This window comes from Bradysia coprophila, assembly GCF_014529535.1.
Source record: "Bradysia coprophila strain Holo2 chromosome X unlocalized genomic scaffold, BU_Bcop_v1 contig_26, whole genome shotgun sequence".
Taxonomy (NCBI): domain Eukaryota; kingdom Metazoa; phylum Arthropoda; class Insecta; order Diptera; family Sciaridae; genus Bradysia; species Bradysia coprophila.
The window spans coordinates 46,907-62,757 of NW_023503313.1; the positions used below are offsets into that span (position 1 = coordinate 46,907).

General features: G+C 34.9%; 2 protein-coding genes across 2 annotated transcripts; one reads left to right on the forward strand and one right to left on the reverse strand.

The window, feature by feature from the left end:
• Nucleotides 1-2,657: 2,657 nt before the first annotated feature.
• LOC119069156 lies at nt 2,658-3,944 on the forward strand. Its single transcript, XM_037173060.1, has 2 exons — nt 2,658-3,280; nt 3,334-3,944. Exons 1-2 carry the CDS (start codon nt 3,113-3,115, stop codon nt 3,535-3,537), a joined length of 372 nt encoding a protein of 123 aa, XP_037028955.1. The 5' UTR covers nt 2,658-3,112; the 3' UTR covers nt 3,538-3,944.
• On the reverse strand, nt 3,752-7,363 carry LOC119069148. Its single transcript, XM_037173053.1, has 4 exons — nt 7,321-7,363; nt 6,471-6,650; nt 4,630-5,036; nt 3,752-4,559 (listed from the first exon to the last, which is right to left on the reverse strand). Exons 2-4 carry the CDS (start codon nt 6,646-6,648, stop codon nt 4,020-4,022), a joined length of 1,125 nt encoding a protein of 374 aa, XP_037028948.1. The 5' UTR covers nt 6,649-6,650; nt 7,321-7,363; the 3' UTR covers nt 3,752-4,019.
• Between the last annotated feature and the right edge of the window lie 8,488 nt (nt 7,364-15,851).

Consider the following 15,851-nt stretch of genomic DNA (forward strand, 5'->3'; position numbering starts at 1 on the left):
GATTATCAAATAAAATTCCATCGAAGTGATCAATGAATATTAATCAGCAATATTATGATATATCAGCAAAGAATTAAATGAACAGCTACTATACAACTGGTGATATCACTTTCATATTAAATGACCGTCAAAAGGGTCATATGTGAGCCAATTGAATCGAAGTGATGTCATAGTTTTTTTTATAAGCGACCACAGTCGATAACTGCGACGTTTATGTATACAATTGGTCAAACTATTTTTTTTTTGTTATTTCAATTTCATATCCAGCAAAATATTTTGGAGCCTGTCTGTTTAAGGGAGCCTAGTTGTGTATTGATTATGAGGCTATATACGTTCAAATGTCACTTCAACCGATAGATCATAATTAGTACATTATGTACCTAATTCCAAATTTTTATTTTGGCCAGTGGGAGTTTTATAGCCCGAGCACGTTGCTTAATTAGATCATTTTTTCGTTATATGCGACCTGTGGGAAGCTCGGACCTTACTGTGGGCTCGTTGGATTAGAAAAATATAGTTAGTTTTTTAGCCTGAGTTCTAAGCTTTACAGCGATATTCATGACTATCAACAAACGTCTTGTATAGTAAGTTTTTTGAAGCAAAGTCATTCTACTAGGTCACGTCACTGTGAATTTGAAAGGCTGCATCATACTCGTATGATTTCTATTTTCTCTCTTGCATAATTCAAGCTTTTTCAACTATAACAAAAATTTCTCAGTACTTAATAACAATTACTCGTCGTCTATCATTAATTATGTTAATTTGGTTATATATCTGACACATGATGGAAAAAATCAAAGTTGGAGTGATGGAAATTGTGGATAACTAACGTGGTGTAATAATTCTGTATAACACTTAGCCGATATCTATAATTGCTTCCTTTTATGGCGAAATCTGACGTATACCGCAAGGTAGTATTTTGGGTTCTTTTCTCATAGATCTTTTCATCAATGATTGTCAACATCAGTGATTGTGTTCGTTCACAGTACTATGTTCCTAGCAAAATAACTAGGTAGCCAAACTGAGACTGAAGGTAACCAAAATACGCTTCGATTTTCTCTCATTAAGACAGGAGTCATGCAGACAGGAATTATAACACAACACATGCAAGCGTAGGCACATACATGTATCCAAAGTTGGAGGCTTTTCGGCGTTTAACATACATGCTAGGAGCAGCTCTCTGTATTTCCTGATTTGTCATTTGATCCAAGTATTTTCAAAAAACTTTTTATAAATCTTTTACTTCATTATTTTGAACATGTTTTGCACATTCGTTTATTCGTGACAGCAGACTTTTGATGAAGAAAAGTATGTACTAAATTGTAATAGATTTTGCCCTTAGTTTCTAAACTCCATTTTCCTATTACTGCAGTCATTATCGACAGCTGTAATCATAACATGTTGCAGTTGCATGTGACTTTTACTAATGAGTACAAAGAAAAATGGTGTTCGAACAATATACATACGCTCCATTTGAAAGCGAAAAAATTACGTCATTGCATTCAAAGACGCAAACCGACAATAGGCGTGGTTACTTAATAGAATGTACCAGCACGGCAGAGTTAAATAAACCAGGCAGAAGCGGTTCATTTTCGAAACGTCAAATAAGGGACCTAATACACTGTATGAAAATGAACTCAAATGAACACTGACATAAATTGAAAAATTTTATTCGCAAAAAATATAGGGCTACTAGATTATTCAGGTCCCTTGTCAAACGTCCACTCCTGCCTGGTTAACTTTACTCTGCCGTTCTGGTTAACTTTACTCTGTCATGGCACCAGCAAAACAATCATAAAGGCTCTCGGAGGCTTATTTGATGTATGCTGTGCTGTCATTTGGAGATACATCCTAAGCTAACACTATGAAGAGAAACTTAGTACATATGCAGTCAAATCGATGTACTGTGCATTGATTCACTGAAAGTAAGAATTCGCTTTTGTTTGCATCGGAGTGGAATCGAATGGAATCAGATCATAAATTGTTCTGTTTGCACTCACGGCTAAAGAAAATAAAATTTAAGAGCTCACTTTAAAAAAAGTGGGTTTCATGACCAAGAAATATGTTTTCAGAATCTAATTCAGTGATGTGTTACACTAGCGGAAAAGTGCTATTCAATAGACAATTTGCGCAGATGACTTATAATTTATAAGTCAACCAATAAGTTTAAAATTGTAAGTCACATCGTCATACAATGAGCCTTTGAACGTTAATCATAATTTCGATAATTTCCAACTTATAGGTTGACTTATAAATTATACGTCATTTGCGCAAACTGTCTAATACATTTTCTGATTTGTTTATTGTTGTTGTAGTTTGTAATTGTTCCCACGACAGAAAATTTAGACTAAATTTATGTTGGATCAATAACACACCATAATCAAATCGCAAATATGAAAATATGTCGGATTTCATGTTTCAGCGAGCGCGCGAGTGTATTCAAAAAATATATACTAGAAAAAGGTTTGTAAGATATTTCAGTTGCAACTTGTAACAACAAATATATTTAAAAAAGAACGCCAAGCGAGACTGGCGCTTAGGTGAAATAACCAGAACTAATATAATCAGTGCTGTCAGAGTTTACGTACTATTTCGAAAATTTTCGAACACCAGTGACACAAAAATAATTTGGCGGTGCATTCACATTAAGAAGATTCAATACATACCAGCTGTGTTACAAGTATTAACAGAAAGTTGATAAATAAAAAAACGGATATTTAGTACAATCAAAATAATGTAATTTTTCGCGTTATTACTTAAGTCAATGTGAAATGAAGGAATGAAAATTAGTTAAAATCACGTCAAACATTTGGCAGCAGTTTTGTTTATATTTTTAGCCATACGTATATGGACGTTAATCGATCGGAATGCAGAGTAAAGTGCATCCAATCCAGCTGAATTGTTGTATTTGGATTCGATCAAGTAATATTACGTTGATTGGTATGTCATGATAATACCAGCACCACCTAGAATTCTTTTAGTAGTAGTCAATAACAGCTGATGCGAAACCGGTAGTTTGTAAATTTTTCAAATTGAAATCGATCATTGGCCATCAGCGTTGTTGTTGCCTCGGTCTTTATGTAATTCATAATGGACGGTATACCTTCCATATATGGAAGAATTGGGAATGTTTGGAGATTCCGAGTCTGAAAGCGATTCTGAAAAGGAGAATCATTTACAACGGTCGTCAGACAACTTTGTGGAATTTATGGACATTGATGTTGAGCCTTGTATAGATGCAGGTAGTAATGAAAAGCAAGGAAGGGAACGTTTCTACTCAGTAAGATGCCATCATGTTTGAAGAGCCAAATATATTTTGATTATCACTTTCAGAGAGTACTACAACGGCAATCATTAAACGGAGCTAGTAATGAAAGTGACATTGATCTAGAATCACCTTTCCGAAGACGTGGCTTGACGTCATGCAACTCTAGCAATTCTAACATTGGCGATAAAAATTATGATGAATCCTTCGTCCTTCCCGGTGTCGATCGATCCTCCACTTCCACAAAAAATCGGTTACAGAGAAGGAAGTAAAAACGTAAATACGAAAATCGCTATTTGACCAGATGCAAGATGAAAAGGGGCGAATCACTCCAAACAACTTCAGATAAATGACCAGTTAAAGAGAGTATTGGGTCACGATAATGAGTCGACAGTCAGAATGCAAGTGACCTTGGAGTGTTGCTCTTAACATAAATCAATATGCAGATCTTTGTAGAAAATTTTCCGAAATTTATAGTAATCCGAATTTGTCCAGGTAAGTCCGTTAACTGTGTTCAACATGTAAATTATTTTTTCCCAACTTTAAGGATTACAGGTCGAGAGAACTTGACGGTTACTTGAGGAAAGTGTCTTCTTAACGTTGAAATAAAGCTTTTGTTCTCAAAATATGTTCCTCATGATTGTTCATAAAGTTCAAAGTTTATTAAAAAGCCCCACTGAAAGCAAACGCCACAAGTTTAGTAATTGCTTAGGACTGCTTTAAAATTCGCCGACGCAATTGGAAATCTTGGTTGTTATTGTTCTCGAGCTATATTGCAATTCCAACCCTCGAGTTGACTTGGAAAGTTGCAAGTGAATACCTGAATGGTACTGCTGCCCTTCTTAAAATGAAATGACAGCTTCGAATTGCCATTTTCACGTTCTTCTAGCAAAAGTTTTCTCATAGCATGCAGCATTTGTAACAGCATGTTCCTTTCCTGCCGAGCGTCAGAAGTTGCATATTCAAAATCATTTCTAAAAGTCAGTCTGTCAATTGATTGAAAATCCGCTTTTCGACCCACTGGCTCTCGACGGTATGCCTCAAGCAAAAGTGGAATTTGAGAGAAGTACAATTTGTGCCAAATCTCTGCTTTTTTAAGTGCCTTTTTTGGTGCAGTGTATTGGAGTTTCACAAGATTCTTTTGTGGTTCAATCTTTCCAGATCTTATGAATTTTAAACCGTTGAATGTTCCCTCTGGTTCAGACAACCATGCCGGATTATCGAAACTTTCATTGTCAGTTTCATCTCGAACGAACTGTGGTGAGCGCACCAACATCTTTAAATCTGCATATCGCTGAAATTTAGAGATAAAAAATGTTGTCGAAAGAATTCTTTGATTTAAACAAATTATATGAAAAGCATACGTATGAGATGATTCGATAATTCCCAAATGTGTGATCCCAGCCTGTTGGCAGATCAGTGATTTTACGATGGAAATCTCTTCGAAAGCTGTTCACATTATGTTGGTTGTAATCCTTTTTGTTTTCAAATGCATACAGAACCATTGTACGGTCACGAAGCATTTCCGCATCCATGCTAAATGTTTTCGGTTTTTTACACCATTCAATGAGTAGCCGCAGTTTGCTACTATCACAAATCACATCCATTTCCGTAAATTCGAATTCCGGCTCGCACATTTTAACTGAGAGAAAAAGTGGTTGCAACAGATCCTTGTGTCTCACTTGTGTACTATTTAAGTCAACGCATGGCGTTTCGTCTGCTTCACATGTCAACGGGAATTTCAAATTACTTCTCAAGCGCGGAATGCAACCTGTAAAGTAAAAAATGTTGACAAATCTTTTACACATCTAAAAAGATTACATCACGTGTATTGTTTATTCAAGGTTATTGACATATTTAGTGTTTAATACATTTTGAATGTTATGAGAAAAAGGCAGAGAAATGATAATTGGCACGCCTGTGAGATGACAGCTGGGCTGTCTGCGAGAGAGTCAGCCCAATGATGTATGCGATCCTCTCACCTTCTCTTCCAGAAGAAAAGCTGTCACTCTCATGCGCGTTCTGTCCTGCCACAAGTTATCATTCCTCTGGAGAAAGGCGACAAATACCGGATTAAATCTGTCACTTTTCTCTCATAATATTCATAATTTTTGGCTCACTAAATATCTCAATTAAAGAACAGATTAGGGTATCCCAGGCCCGTAGCAACAAGGGACATCGTCATCATAAATATAAAGTCGAAATTGCTTTGTCTACAAAAATTGTCACATATTTATTTTTTTTAGCCCCGTACGAAGTACAAATTAATAGGCTTATAGGATTACGATGCCGTGTGTAATTGATGGAATTCGAAGCAATTTCATCCGTTTTTCCTAATTTTTGTTTTATTTGTAAGGATTTTTGAAAAGATTTGAAAAGAACAGAACTGAAATGTCTACAAACAACTTAAGCTGAAATGCCTACGAATAAACTCTTAAGAATAGATCAGTGTCAAATAACGGTTTCTTATCTCAAAAAAGTGTCAAATGAGTTGTCAATTTCACAAAGCTAACCTCAAACAATGATATAAAATTGTGGAAATGACAGCTCATTTCACATGTCAAACGACATTGACAATGATCTATTCATAGCCAAAACGCTTACAAATATATAATGAAACAGGTAAACAAGAATTCATAGGTAAAATGTATACAAATTCAAAAACCAACAGAGCCAGAAAGCTCTTCCCTTACCCATATGGATCACGTAAAGTGAAAACAATGAAGCAAAGACGCTGTTTCGACCTCGGGATTCAGTGGCGGTCTGAGGCAGCCATCATCTGATCCCTTCCCAAGACAGCTTTGAGTTTGTAATGTTGAACGAGTTGCTGACAAACTCACTAAAAATTGTCACTACTGATGAAAAGTTCGGAAACTTGTGGGAAATTTATGTTACATTTGAAAGGAACGTCGTACGGGGCTTCGTAATTGTGCTATGCACAATATGTACGATGTACACATTTCATAATAATTTTACTTTAACTACGTTTACGGACGCAATAGGTGTACGGTCAAAGTAGGGGGACAGACGCACTAGGGTCACGTATGCAAAAGATTTACTGGTTCGTACGAGGCTCAGTCGCAGAAAACGCTCCGACTGTTCTATTGGCTCGTTTTTGAATGAATTTATGACTGGAATAGTGAGTACCAAGAGACTATTTAACAAAAAACTTAGTAAGGAAGAAGAAAGAATATGTTTACAGTACCTGGAATCACTAGTGTTGGATTTTCTGGTGGGCCCACACTTTGGTCTGGGTTGAACCAACAATACGATGCAACGAATTTCACTTCAGTAATATCGGCGTTTTGATTTAGTTGATTAGAAAAAATTGGTGTCCACGGGCGAACCAACTCTGAAGGAATTATGTCTTGACCACTCGCCATTTCTAAAATTGAAAAGGAAATAATTTCCGTATAAGAAGTAAAAGAAAATTGGAGAATGCAGATAAAAGAGATTAGATGCAAGGAAAAAATCATTTTCAGTTGAACCATCGAACTTTTATTGTCCAATTTGTTTTTATGTATATTTGCCGTCTATAATTTGGTTTTGTAAATTTAAATTTTATGTAAAACGAATTACACGGGCTAATTATGAGACGATGCGAGAGAAAAAAAAAATAACTCCTAAGTTACCGACACCGTTCCGGCGCCCGGCTCGCATTGCGGCCCTCCGCTTCGCTTCGCACTTAGGACTTAATTTTTTTTTCTCATATGTAGGTAGAAGAAACCAGTATTTTTTTGTTTCAACCAAACTCCTTATATACTAAATCAAAACTATTTTTTTTTTAAACCAAAATTCTTTATATACCTACAAAACTTTTTTTTGGAAACAAAAATATTTTTTGGAAACAAAATTTTTTTTGAAAAGATATGCTAAAAGATATGCCAAAAAAAAATACCGTCACGTTTTTAACATAAACGTTATTAAAACAACCAGGTAAAATCGTATAAAAACCAATTTTGGCATTTTGCCATGCAAAACAAATTTCAAAGTGATACACTGTACTGATCATAAACGCAAAAATTTGGATCAATTTATATTAATATGTTACTTACTTCTTCCAATGAAACTGAGAGACTATTATATACTCAATGAAAATATACTTTCATTGACTATACCCTACTCTATCATTGACTCTTAGCTGTATTCGGGAATTCCCCCTAATAAATGCAGCTGTGTATGTATTATAGATCTCTTCAGTTGGTAGAGTTGGAACGACAGTTCACTTGGTTCACTTTAATGATTTTTGAGTGTAAACTTTAAACTAACTTATTTGATTTATTTGAATTGATTTAAAACAGAGATCCAAGAAATAATCACATTTTTCTTATTTTTACGAGAACATGGTCACTGTCGTGTTGGCCAACATTTTGAAGTGGAAAATGTGTACTCCAAAAATCAATTTAAAAAATGTTCATTTTGGGGTCGTTGTTAAGAGGGCTAGTGTGATGTGTGAAATTGCAGCCTACCGTAGTTACTATTATCTCGTTCGTGGATACGAACAATTCTCCTGTGTCAGTATTGCCATTAACCATGTTTCGTCATTTTGACCATGTTTCGCCATTGGCCATATGTTTCATACTTTCGGCGATCAATCCTCCCACATTTCGTTTCTGCCAATGACCGATTCTGTACGCATCATTCGATGACCAATTGCGCCAATGACAGATCTCGACAGATAAAATGGCGTATACACGCATCTCTGACTAAAATGTTTATTTTGACGGTTCGGATTATGTACCACCTCGGCTCTGAATATAACTTCCGAATCGTCAAAATGAACATTTAAGACAGAGGTGCATAATCATGTCCGCACGTTAGTAAGCGGGCGCAACGCAGGTCCACTACCAAAAAGGTTTACACATTTTTTTTTGAGACGGCGGAGCATACTTACAGCAACTTTTTGACTTCATTCCATTAACTCCAATGACCCTTAAACTTATATATTTGGAATTTAGGGATAAATAAGCAAAATTTCGAATTTTCAGATAACTCAAATTGGCTACGTTAGTAAGTCAGTTCCTATGAAAAAGGACGATTTCGTAACTGCTAAACGTATCTTACGATTTTCCTGAAATTTTGGTTATAGGTCAATCTCGGGCCCTAAATCAAAATAAGATTTTAAAAAAATGGGGGTAGCGTTTTTGGGAGCAATGGTTCCTGGCCCATACAAATGCCATATATTAGCGTGTTTTATGTGTGTGTGTGTGTATCAGAAGAATTTTTTTTTTCAGCTAGTAATCATGAATAGTGATTGGTAAATGTCGGAAAAAGTCTTTTGATGAATTTGGATTATTTTCGAGATGAGTGAGTTGTTCCAAGGTTTGTTCCTAAATTTTAAGATGACAGATGATTCCTTTGGCACTTCCTAACTTCCATCTAATTTTTCGATGGATTTGGGTTATTTTCGATATAAGAGAGGTGTTCCAAGGTTGGTTCATAAATTTTGGGATCACAGGAAAGAAGCGCTCATGTAATCTACTATACATGCTGAAATTCGATTTTGATCTGAGCGTACAGTTTGTTCACATTTATAAAATTCAATTTTAGATTTACTATAGTTTTAAAGGTCATCGATGTATTTGATATTTTGGCGCAAAATTTGAATTCGCTGGAGGATTTTTCAAATTATACGCCAAGATAACATAGCCTAAAAACACTTTATTGACTGGAAACATCGATGACTTTTGAAACTCTAAAAAAACTCAAATATGTTCCGAACTAAAAAAACACTGCAGCGAAATACGTATAAAAATCTATTTTTCATGTGTCGGGGCCGAAAATGAGGGCGTTTTGAGATTTTTCTCGGGTTTTCGACCCCTAACATGAAAATTTTTTTGAGTATCTATTTTAGACGATTGATTTTAGGCACTTTCGCATGTAGCCCTCACTTCGTTCGTGCTTCAACTCGCGAAATTGCCTAAAAACAATCGTCCAAAACAGATACACAAATAACTATTAACCGTTCAAGAAACTACTATTAATGTTCAACAGATATCACTCAAAACTAGAACAGTTTTGTATTTAAATCGATTTAAATACATATTTGAACAATATGTCTCCCTCTACTATATGTGCACGTGAGGAATATCTCATCCCCCGCATCATAAAAACCGATAAAAATGCAAACAACGAATTGGAAGTCAGCTACACTTGTATGTGCAAATTGTGGAAACGAATAAATAAAATAAAAATGAAAAGAAAGATAACATTTTAAAATGTCCAAATGATAAATAAATTTCATTCGTTTATATGTTTGTAAAGAGGTCAGTCGAGAATTTGAAACAATTTTCGGGATATGTGTGGTCAACCTAAAGTAGACTCTGACTCTGCTCACAAGTCAACAGCTATTTATGTATCTCTTGTTTAGTTAATTTCACGAGTGAACGTGCCTTAAATAAGCCGTCAACAACAGATGTGTATACAACTTTTCAGGTAAGAGGCCGAAAACCCGAGATAATTTCTGTAATCCCGTTTTGGGCCCGAAATCTAAAAGTATGTTATGCCACTAGGATATAAAATGCAGTAAGGTGTGGGTGAGACTGATGACCTGAACCAGAGTTACTACCATCCACCACGTCACAAAAATCGCTATAGTTGGTTCACAGAGGGAAAAAAAGTCGAAAATTCCATCTTGCTACGCTCTGACCACAAGTGGTGAATCAATTCACAGCTTAATAATATCAGATAATCAGTGAAAAGAAACATCTGTTCAAAAAACGCTAAACTTTAATTGATTGAAAATCTAACAGTTTTCGGCAGAATCAATTCGACAGCCAACTTTAAATGTATCCAACAAGTTCAGATACAAAATAATAATTGACCTCTCACCATCAAACGAATTAAAAGTGACAACTCATTTAAATATAAACCGTCTCATGTTGTGTACTATTGGGCCATGAATAATTGCTTTCTATGCAGAGAATTCGGTTTGCACCGAACTGAAATGTAGCCACCCATATCATGTCATATATTCTATCAAACGAAAATTGGATCCCTTTGATGAAGTGAAATGTGAACCTATATTTGCTTCCTGAATTTCGAATTTTGTCATAAAATGTCCTACATGGAAATTACCCTTAAAACTAGTGAATTCAAAGCTAAGAGGTATATTATACATATGGTGATGTGTATATTTACAAGTGGCAATTATGTGGATGTACTCTATAATCATAAGCCGCGGTTTACATTTAGAGGCATAACAAAATATATAATTTTCCTTCTGATCCATTTATGCAAATATATCAATAAAAAATTAAAAAAAAGTGCATCCAACAATTTTCCTGAAATAATTCGCTTCGATGCTCGGTAAACATGGTAAATTCAATGTTTTCAACGTTGCAATTGTTAAAATGCAAACACATTTTACATCAACGCACGTTCTTTTTAATCAACGTTTGTATCTAATTTTCCAACGCGAACTTTTATTTTAGGTAGGTACATAAATTGCATTGTACAGATTAGTTACATAGTGATTTCGGATCAAATATACCAAACCAAACTCGAGATCATTTTGTTTTTTTTTTACATTTTTACAGTTGAACTATGAACTAATGGTTTTCACTCAAAAAACAAATTGTTTCACAAGTGGTCGATGGATGTTGAGGAAAATTGACGCAAAATTATGTTCAGAATGAAACCCGAACTCTGCCATTTGACAAAAAAAAATTTCTCTAAATTTCACCATATGTCATACTAACATTTTATTCGTTGATGTTGATGTTTTAGTGAAAGTTAGTGAAGTAATTCTATATAAAATTCCTTGTATGTTTGTTTTTTTTTTTTTTTAATTCTTAAGACACAAAGACCTCTCAACTCTTAAGTTGAGATTTTAAGGTTTTTCGAATGATAATAATGTATTGCATGGACATTATATTTTAAATATGTCGAAGCCCAAGTGTTTTTTATTTTTAGCAATACTTTTTCTTATATCTAATAATTGAAGATGCTTCGGAAGTAATTCATTATACATAAGGTAACAGTTCCGTGATACAAGAGAACTCACAGGTGTGTCTTCTGAGCAACAAGCTCCGATAACTGTTTCTCGTCAAGTGGGTATAGTTTGTACATAGCCCAAGGTGCACGCAGAAAAAGAAAACTCAGACAATAGTTCGGGGGTATGAGTAAAATTCGTCCGAGTGGGACGGAAGTTAAACGCATTTCACATATTTCAAACGTATATAGTGGATGTTGGTCTTAAACATTGAATTTGGATCACTTATATATTTCTTAACACGAAGAAGGTGAACAAAAAAAATATTTTAGTAAAATTCGTATTTTTATAATCCAAGTCCATATCTTGCCATCAAGCCGTAGCTAATTCGTCGTGATTTACGAACTTAAATTCAATTTTATTAAAAAACGACATATTTTTATTTATGTGCGTTACGTTTTACCGTGCTCTGCGTAACTTACACGCCACACACGTTTACGGCATTCATAGTACGATTCAACAGTAATGTCAACGAACACTACTGTACTGCAACATTAGAAAGATCGTTGACTCATGAACTAGAGGTCTCTGGTTCAATTGCAGAAGAAGTCAATTTTTAATTTAAAGTGTTTGTTACCAATATCTGCTAAAATGTGTCATAACTACTATAAAACTGTTAATATAGTGCATATCGTGGGTGAATTCAATAAAATTCATATAGTTGTATAACTACACTTTTTAACGGAGGGTACAATGATATACGCACAAAAACAGTTACCGAAAACAAGTTGCTCAGAAACAAACGAGGAGTCTGCGAGTATCACAATGTTGTTTTTGAATAGCACATTACTTATCAGTGGGGCAAATGATGGAATAATTGATACTTCTCGTGTGAAATTTGCCAATCGAGGCGTAGCTGAGATCCGTAAACATACATGTTCATCACTGCCATCACTTACCCCATTGTCAAGTAAGGTATTTCATTCAAAAACTTGAGGACTTGAGGAAAAGTTTTGGATTCATGCAGTAAAGTTAACTTTACCTCAAGTTTTTGAATAAAAGAATTCACGTCAAATTAACCAAAAATATTCTTCGTGTAATGGATCATTTTCGCTACTAATGTAACACCTAACTTTGACATTAGGCAGGCTATAATAGTAGGTTACAGTGCTGCGAAAATGATTCATTACATGGGGGAACAATTTTGAGATAAGAGCAACCGCACAAGTGTGTTGCAACAAGCTTCGGTAACTGTTAGTTGAGACAAGTGTGGAGTTTACATATCCGAGCCGAAGGCGAGGTATGTAACTACACTTGTCGAAACTAACAGTTACCGAAGCTTGTTGCTCAACAAAACACACGAGTGAGTGAGTTTGTGAGTATCTCAGAATTGATTAGGGTTAAGGAATCATGCCAGCAGCATGCACTGTATTCTATTTTATTGCTTGCCCATGCGAAAATTGATTCCTACATATCCATTTCTTACCGCAGAAATAAAAACTTCTCTTAATACGATTATATCCGTAGACAAAACCAACAAAACAAAACTTTGTTGTGATACCGATTACAACATTTGCAAACGAATAAGTAAAACGCCGAAATCGGCTCACTACAAAAAAAATATCCCGAAAACAACACTAATGTTACGTTGGTATAGGTTTCTTCCAAGGCATCCTATTGTTACAACAGTAGTCTCAATAGAAGTCACAACGATCGCAACAGTTTGTAGCATATTGTCATTGTTTTTGTTATTTAGACTAAAAATTTTGCAGTGAAGTGAAGTAAATTGTTTCAAAGTGTTCAGTGTTTTCGAATATAACACGTAGCTTGCCATATGTGTTCATTACATCCATTGAAATTATGTCTAGAACAAAAATGGCCGACACTTTCAATTTTGTGATTTTATTTTTATTTTTGAAATTTAAATGCTCTTGTTACATGGAACTCACGCCACCGCAAAGTTTGTGTCCAAAAACACAAAACATCAACAATTATTGTCACAAAATTGGCACAAAATATTTCAGATGATGCATTCTTCTTCATCTCGCTGTACCCCGCGAAAATAGAGATTCCCTGACTATAGTGTCACGCAAATATCACTCATGCAAGCAATAATAGTAGATTACGTTGGATGCTGCGAAAGTAATTCATTACACAATGACACAATTTTGTGATACGAGCAAACTCACGAGTAAGTTTTTGAGCAACAAGCTTCGGTAACTGTTTTCCAGGCAAGTGTAGAGTTTGCAACTACACTTGTCGAGAAAACAGTTACCGAAGCTTGTTGCTCAAAAACACGAGTAAGTTTACGAGTTCTACAAAATTGTGTCCGAGAGCAATGAATTACGTCGCGCACAGATTGCATTCAAACGGTGGTGATGATTGGATCGATGCTGTTTATAATTGTTAAAGGTACCATTGATATGGGCGGATTCCAAACCGTATGGTCGCGAAATTTAGAAGGTGAACGATTAGATTTTCCAGAGTAATATTACCTATACGGCCACAATCGCAGCATCCAACGTATTCTGGTTTATTGCCTGCTCATGCGAAAATTGACTATTACACGGCTGTTCTGCAGAAGTTCTACATAAATTCAGTATCTCAATATACCAAAACCAACAAAACAAAAATAAATCTGTTCTTACGATAAAACGTTTACAAACAAATCTAGTGTACTGACGAAATCGGCTCACACGCTACACGTCTCCTAAAAAATTGATCCCGAAAACAGCACTCATGTTACATTAGTATTGTCGCAACAGTAGTTACAATTGCGTTGGTGACATGTTAATATTGAATAGTTTTTCGCAGTTAGTATCGATGAAGACGCATTGTTTGTGCAATTATTTTGTTAGTCCTTTTTAATGTTTTCAAAAAAATGTGCAACAAAGTGTAGTGTTTGTACTATAAGCAAAAGCATTTAGTGTTACAAGTGAAAAGTACAACGAAATGTGCGGCCATAAAGTGTTACTTCGGAACATCAAAACTATTGTTACAATAAATATGGCCGACAATTCTGTGTTGCGAATTCTTCTAAAAGTATGTTGTAACCAGATTACTTGCGTAACAAGTTTTTCTGAAATAACTGTGTTCATCGATCAATATTTTTATCAAAAAATTTTTATTTTAGCGACATTTCTTACATTCTTTTTCGATCGATCGATTCATTCAACAAAAAAGATAAAATGAAAGCAAGGCAAATTTTACTTGAAAGAACTGTCAACTTGAAATAAACCCCAAACATCCCTAGTGTAATGACTCACTTTCGCGGGGGGTAAACAGCCGTGTAATAGTCAATTTTCGCACGGGGCAGGCAATAAAATATTTTGACTTTTTATGACGTATTCTGTCTTGTTCTTATTCTGTCGTGTCTTGTCATCTATTCATAAAACCTCGTTAGTAATGAATTTTTAAATATTATCCCACAAAGCCCCCGATCTATTGTTCTAAGCTTTCAAATGGCTAAATTTATTTCTTGAATATTTTTTTTTTAATCATATCGGTTAACATCGTTGGTGTCAGAGGATAGAGGAAATGGTTTGCTCGACTCATTTCTGAAGATATTCAAGCAATAAAAGAAATCACAGAAAATTAATAATTAAGAGACAGCGTTACCTAGTCAACTTTAGTAATTAACGATATAAGAAACATTTTAAAATTTTCGACATTAAAAATCAAGTTCGCTTAGAGCCAGAATCTACCTCAAAAAAAAAGTTTTTCCTGCAAATCATAAATTCTACTGATTTTGCATTCTTGTGCAAACTTCTCCCATGTCCAAAGTCAAAACAGCAAATATCGAAGCAATTATCTATAGAATTACACAATTTGGCAACCGCAGATTCTTTTGAAAGCTTTTTTTATTGAAATTTTTTTTTAAATCCGTGTGTGTCTTATTGTAAGGTGTACGTACACACATAGCGTAATATTAAAGCATGTAAAGTGATGTTCGCATTGCTTTAAATTGAATATTTTACGTATGTACGTACCAGTACCATCATGTTTACACTAGCCTGGTTTTTACCATTGAAATATTCAATTTCATCGATTTTCATTTTCCTTTCGAAAATATGGAGAAAAAAAATTTGGTTTATGCACAGTGTTCGCACACTAAACAGGATTAGAATTTTGCAAAAAAAAAGTTAACTCTAAATTGGGTCATGTATATTAGATTGTTGCTTGGGCAATTTTTCTTGCTACGAAATGTTTGAAAAATAGTTGACAGCATCGACTATGAAATGAACACTGCGTAAATAAGTTGACACTATTGTTTCAAAATAACAGGTCATGGTCGATTGATCGTGAAGGCGGTGAAGCCTCAATACGCGTACAACAGGCCATAACCTGTTATTTTAATCGTAATATTTCAATCCTATCAATTTTCGTGTTCGTCATGCTGCTTGCATTACAAAATGCTACATATTAGAAACTGAGACACCAAATTCGTGACGAAAGGGTGTCATATTTAATAACATTCATTAAGACTAGGTAATTTGGTTTTCACATTATTGGCTGTGGGTAAAAAATTAGTCCATTTTAATACTGAACGAACATATGGGTGTTATCGGGTTGGGTTTAAATACTCAAATCGTAACTTTATCTTTGCTGAATTTACTCAACAGTTTAATTGTCTGTCCGTTACATACCAATCGC

Bases quoted from the DNA above. Each gene is read 5' to 3' on its own strand.
- LOC119069156 (XM_037173060.1), top strand. From the start codon at position 3,113: ATGGAAGAATTGGGAATGTTTGGAGATTCCGAGTCTGAAAGCGATTCT. The intron at 3,281-3,333 runs GTAAGATGCCAT...TATCACTTTCAG, and splicing joins GAAGGGAACGTTTCTACTCA to AGAGTACTACAACGGCAATC.
- LOC119069148 (XM_037173053.1), bottom strand. From the start codon at position 6,648: ATGGCGAGTGGTCAAGACATAATTCCTTCAGAGTTGGTTCGCCCGTGG. The intron at 5,037-6,470 runs GTACTGTAAACA...TTTACTTTACAG, and splicing joins TCCAACACTAGTGATTCCAG to GTTGCATTCCGCGCTTGAGA. The intron at 4,560-4,629 runs GTATGCTTTTCA...TCTAAATTTCAG, and splicing joins ATTATCGAATCATCTCATAC to CGATATGCAGATTTAAAGAT.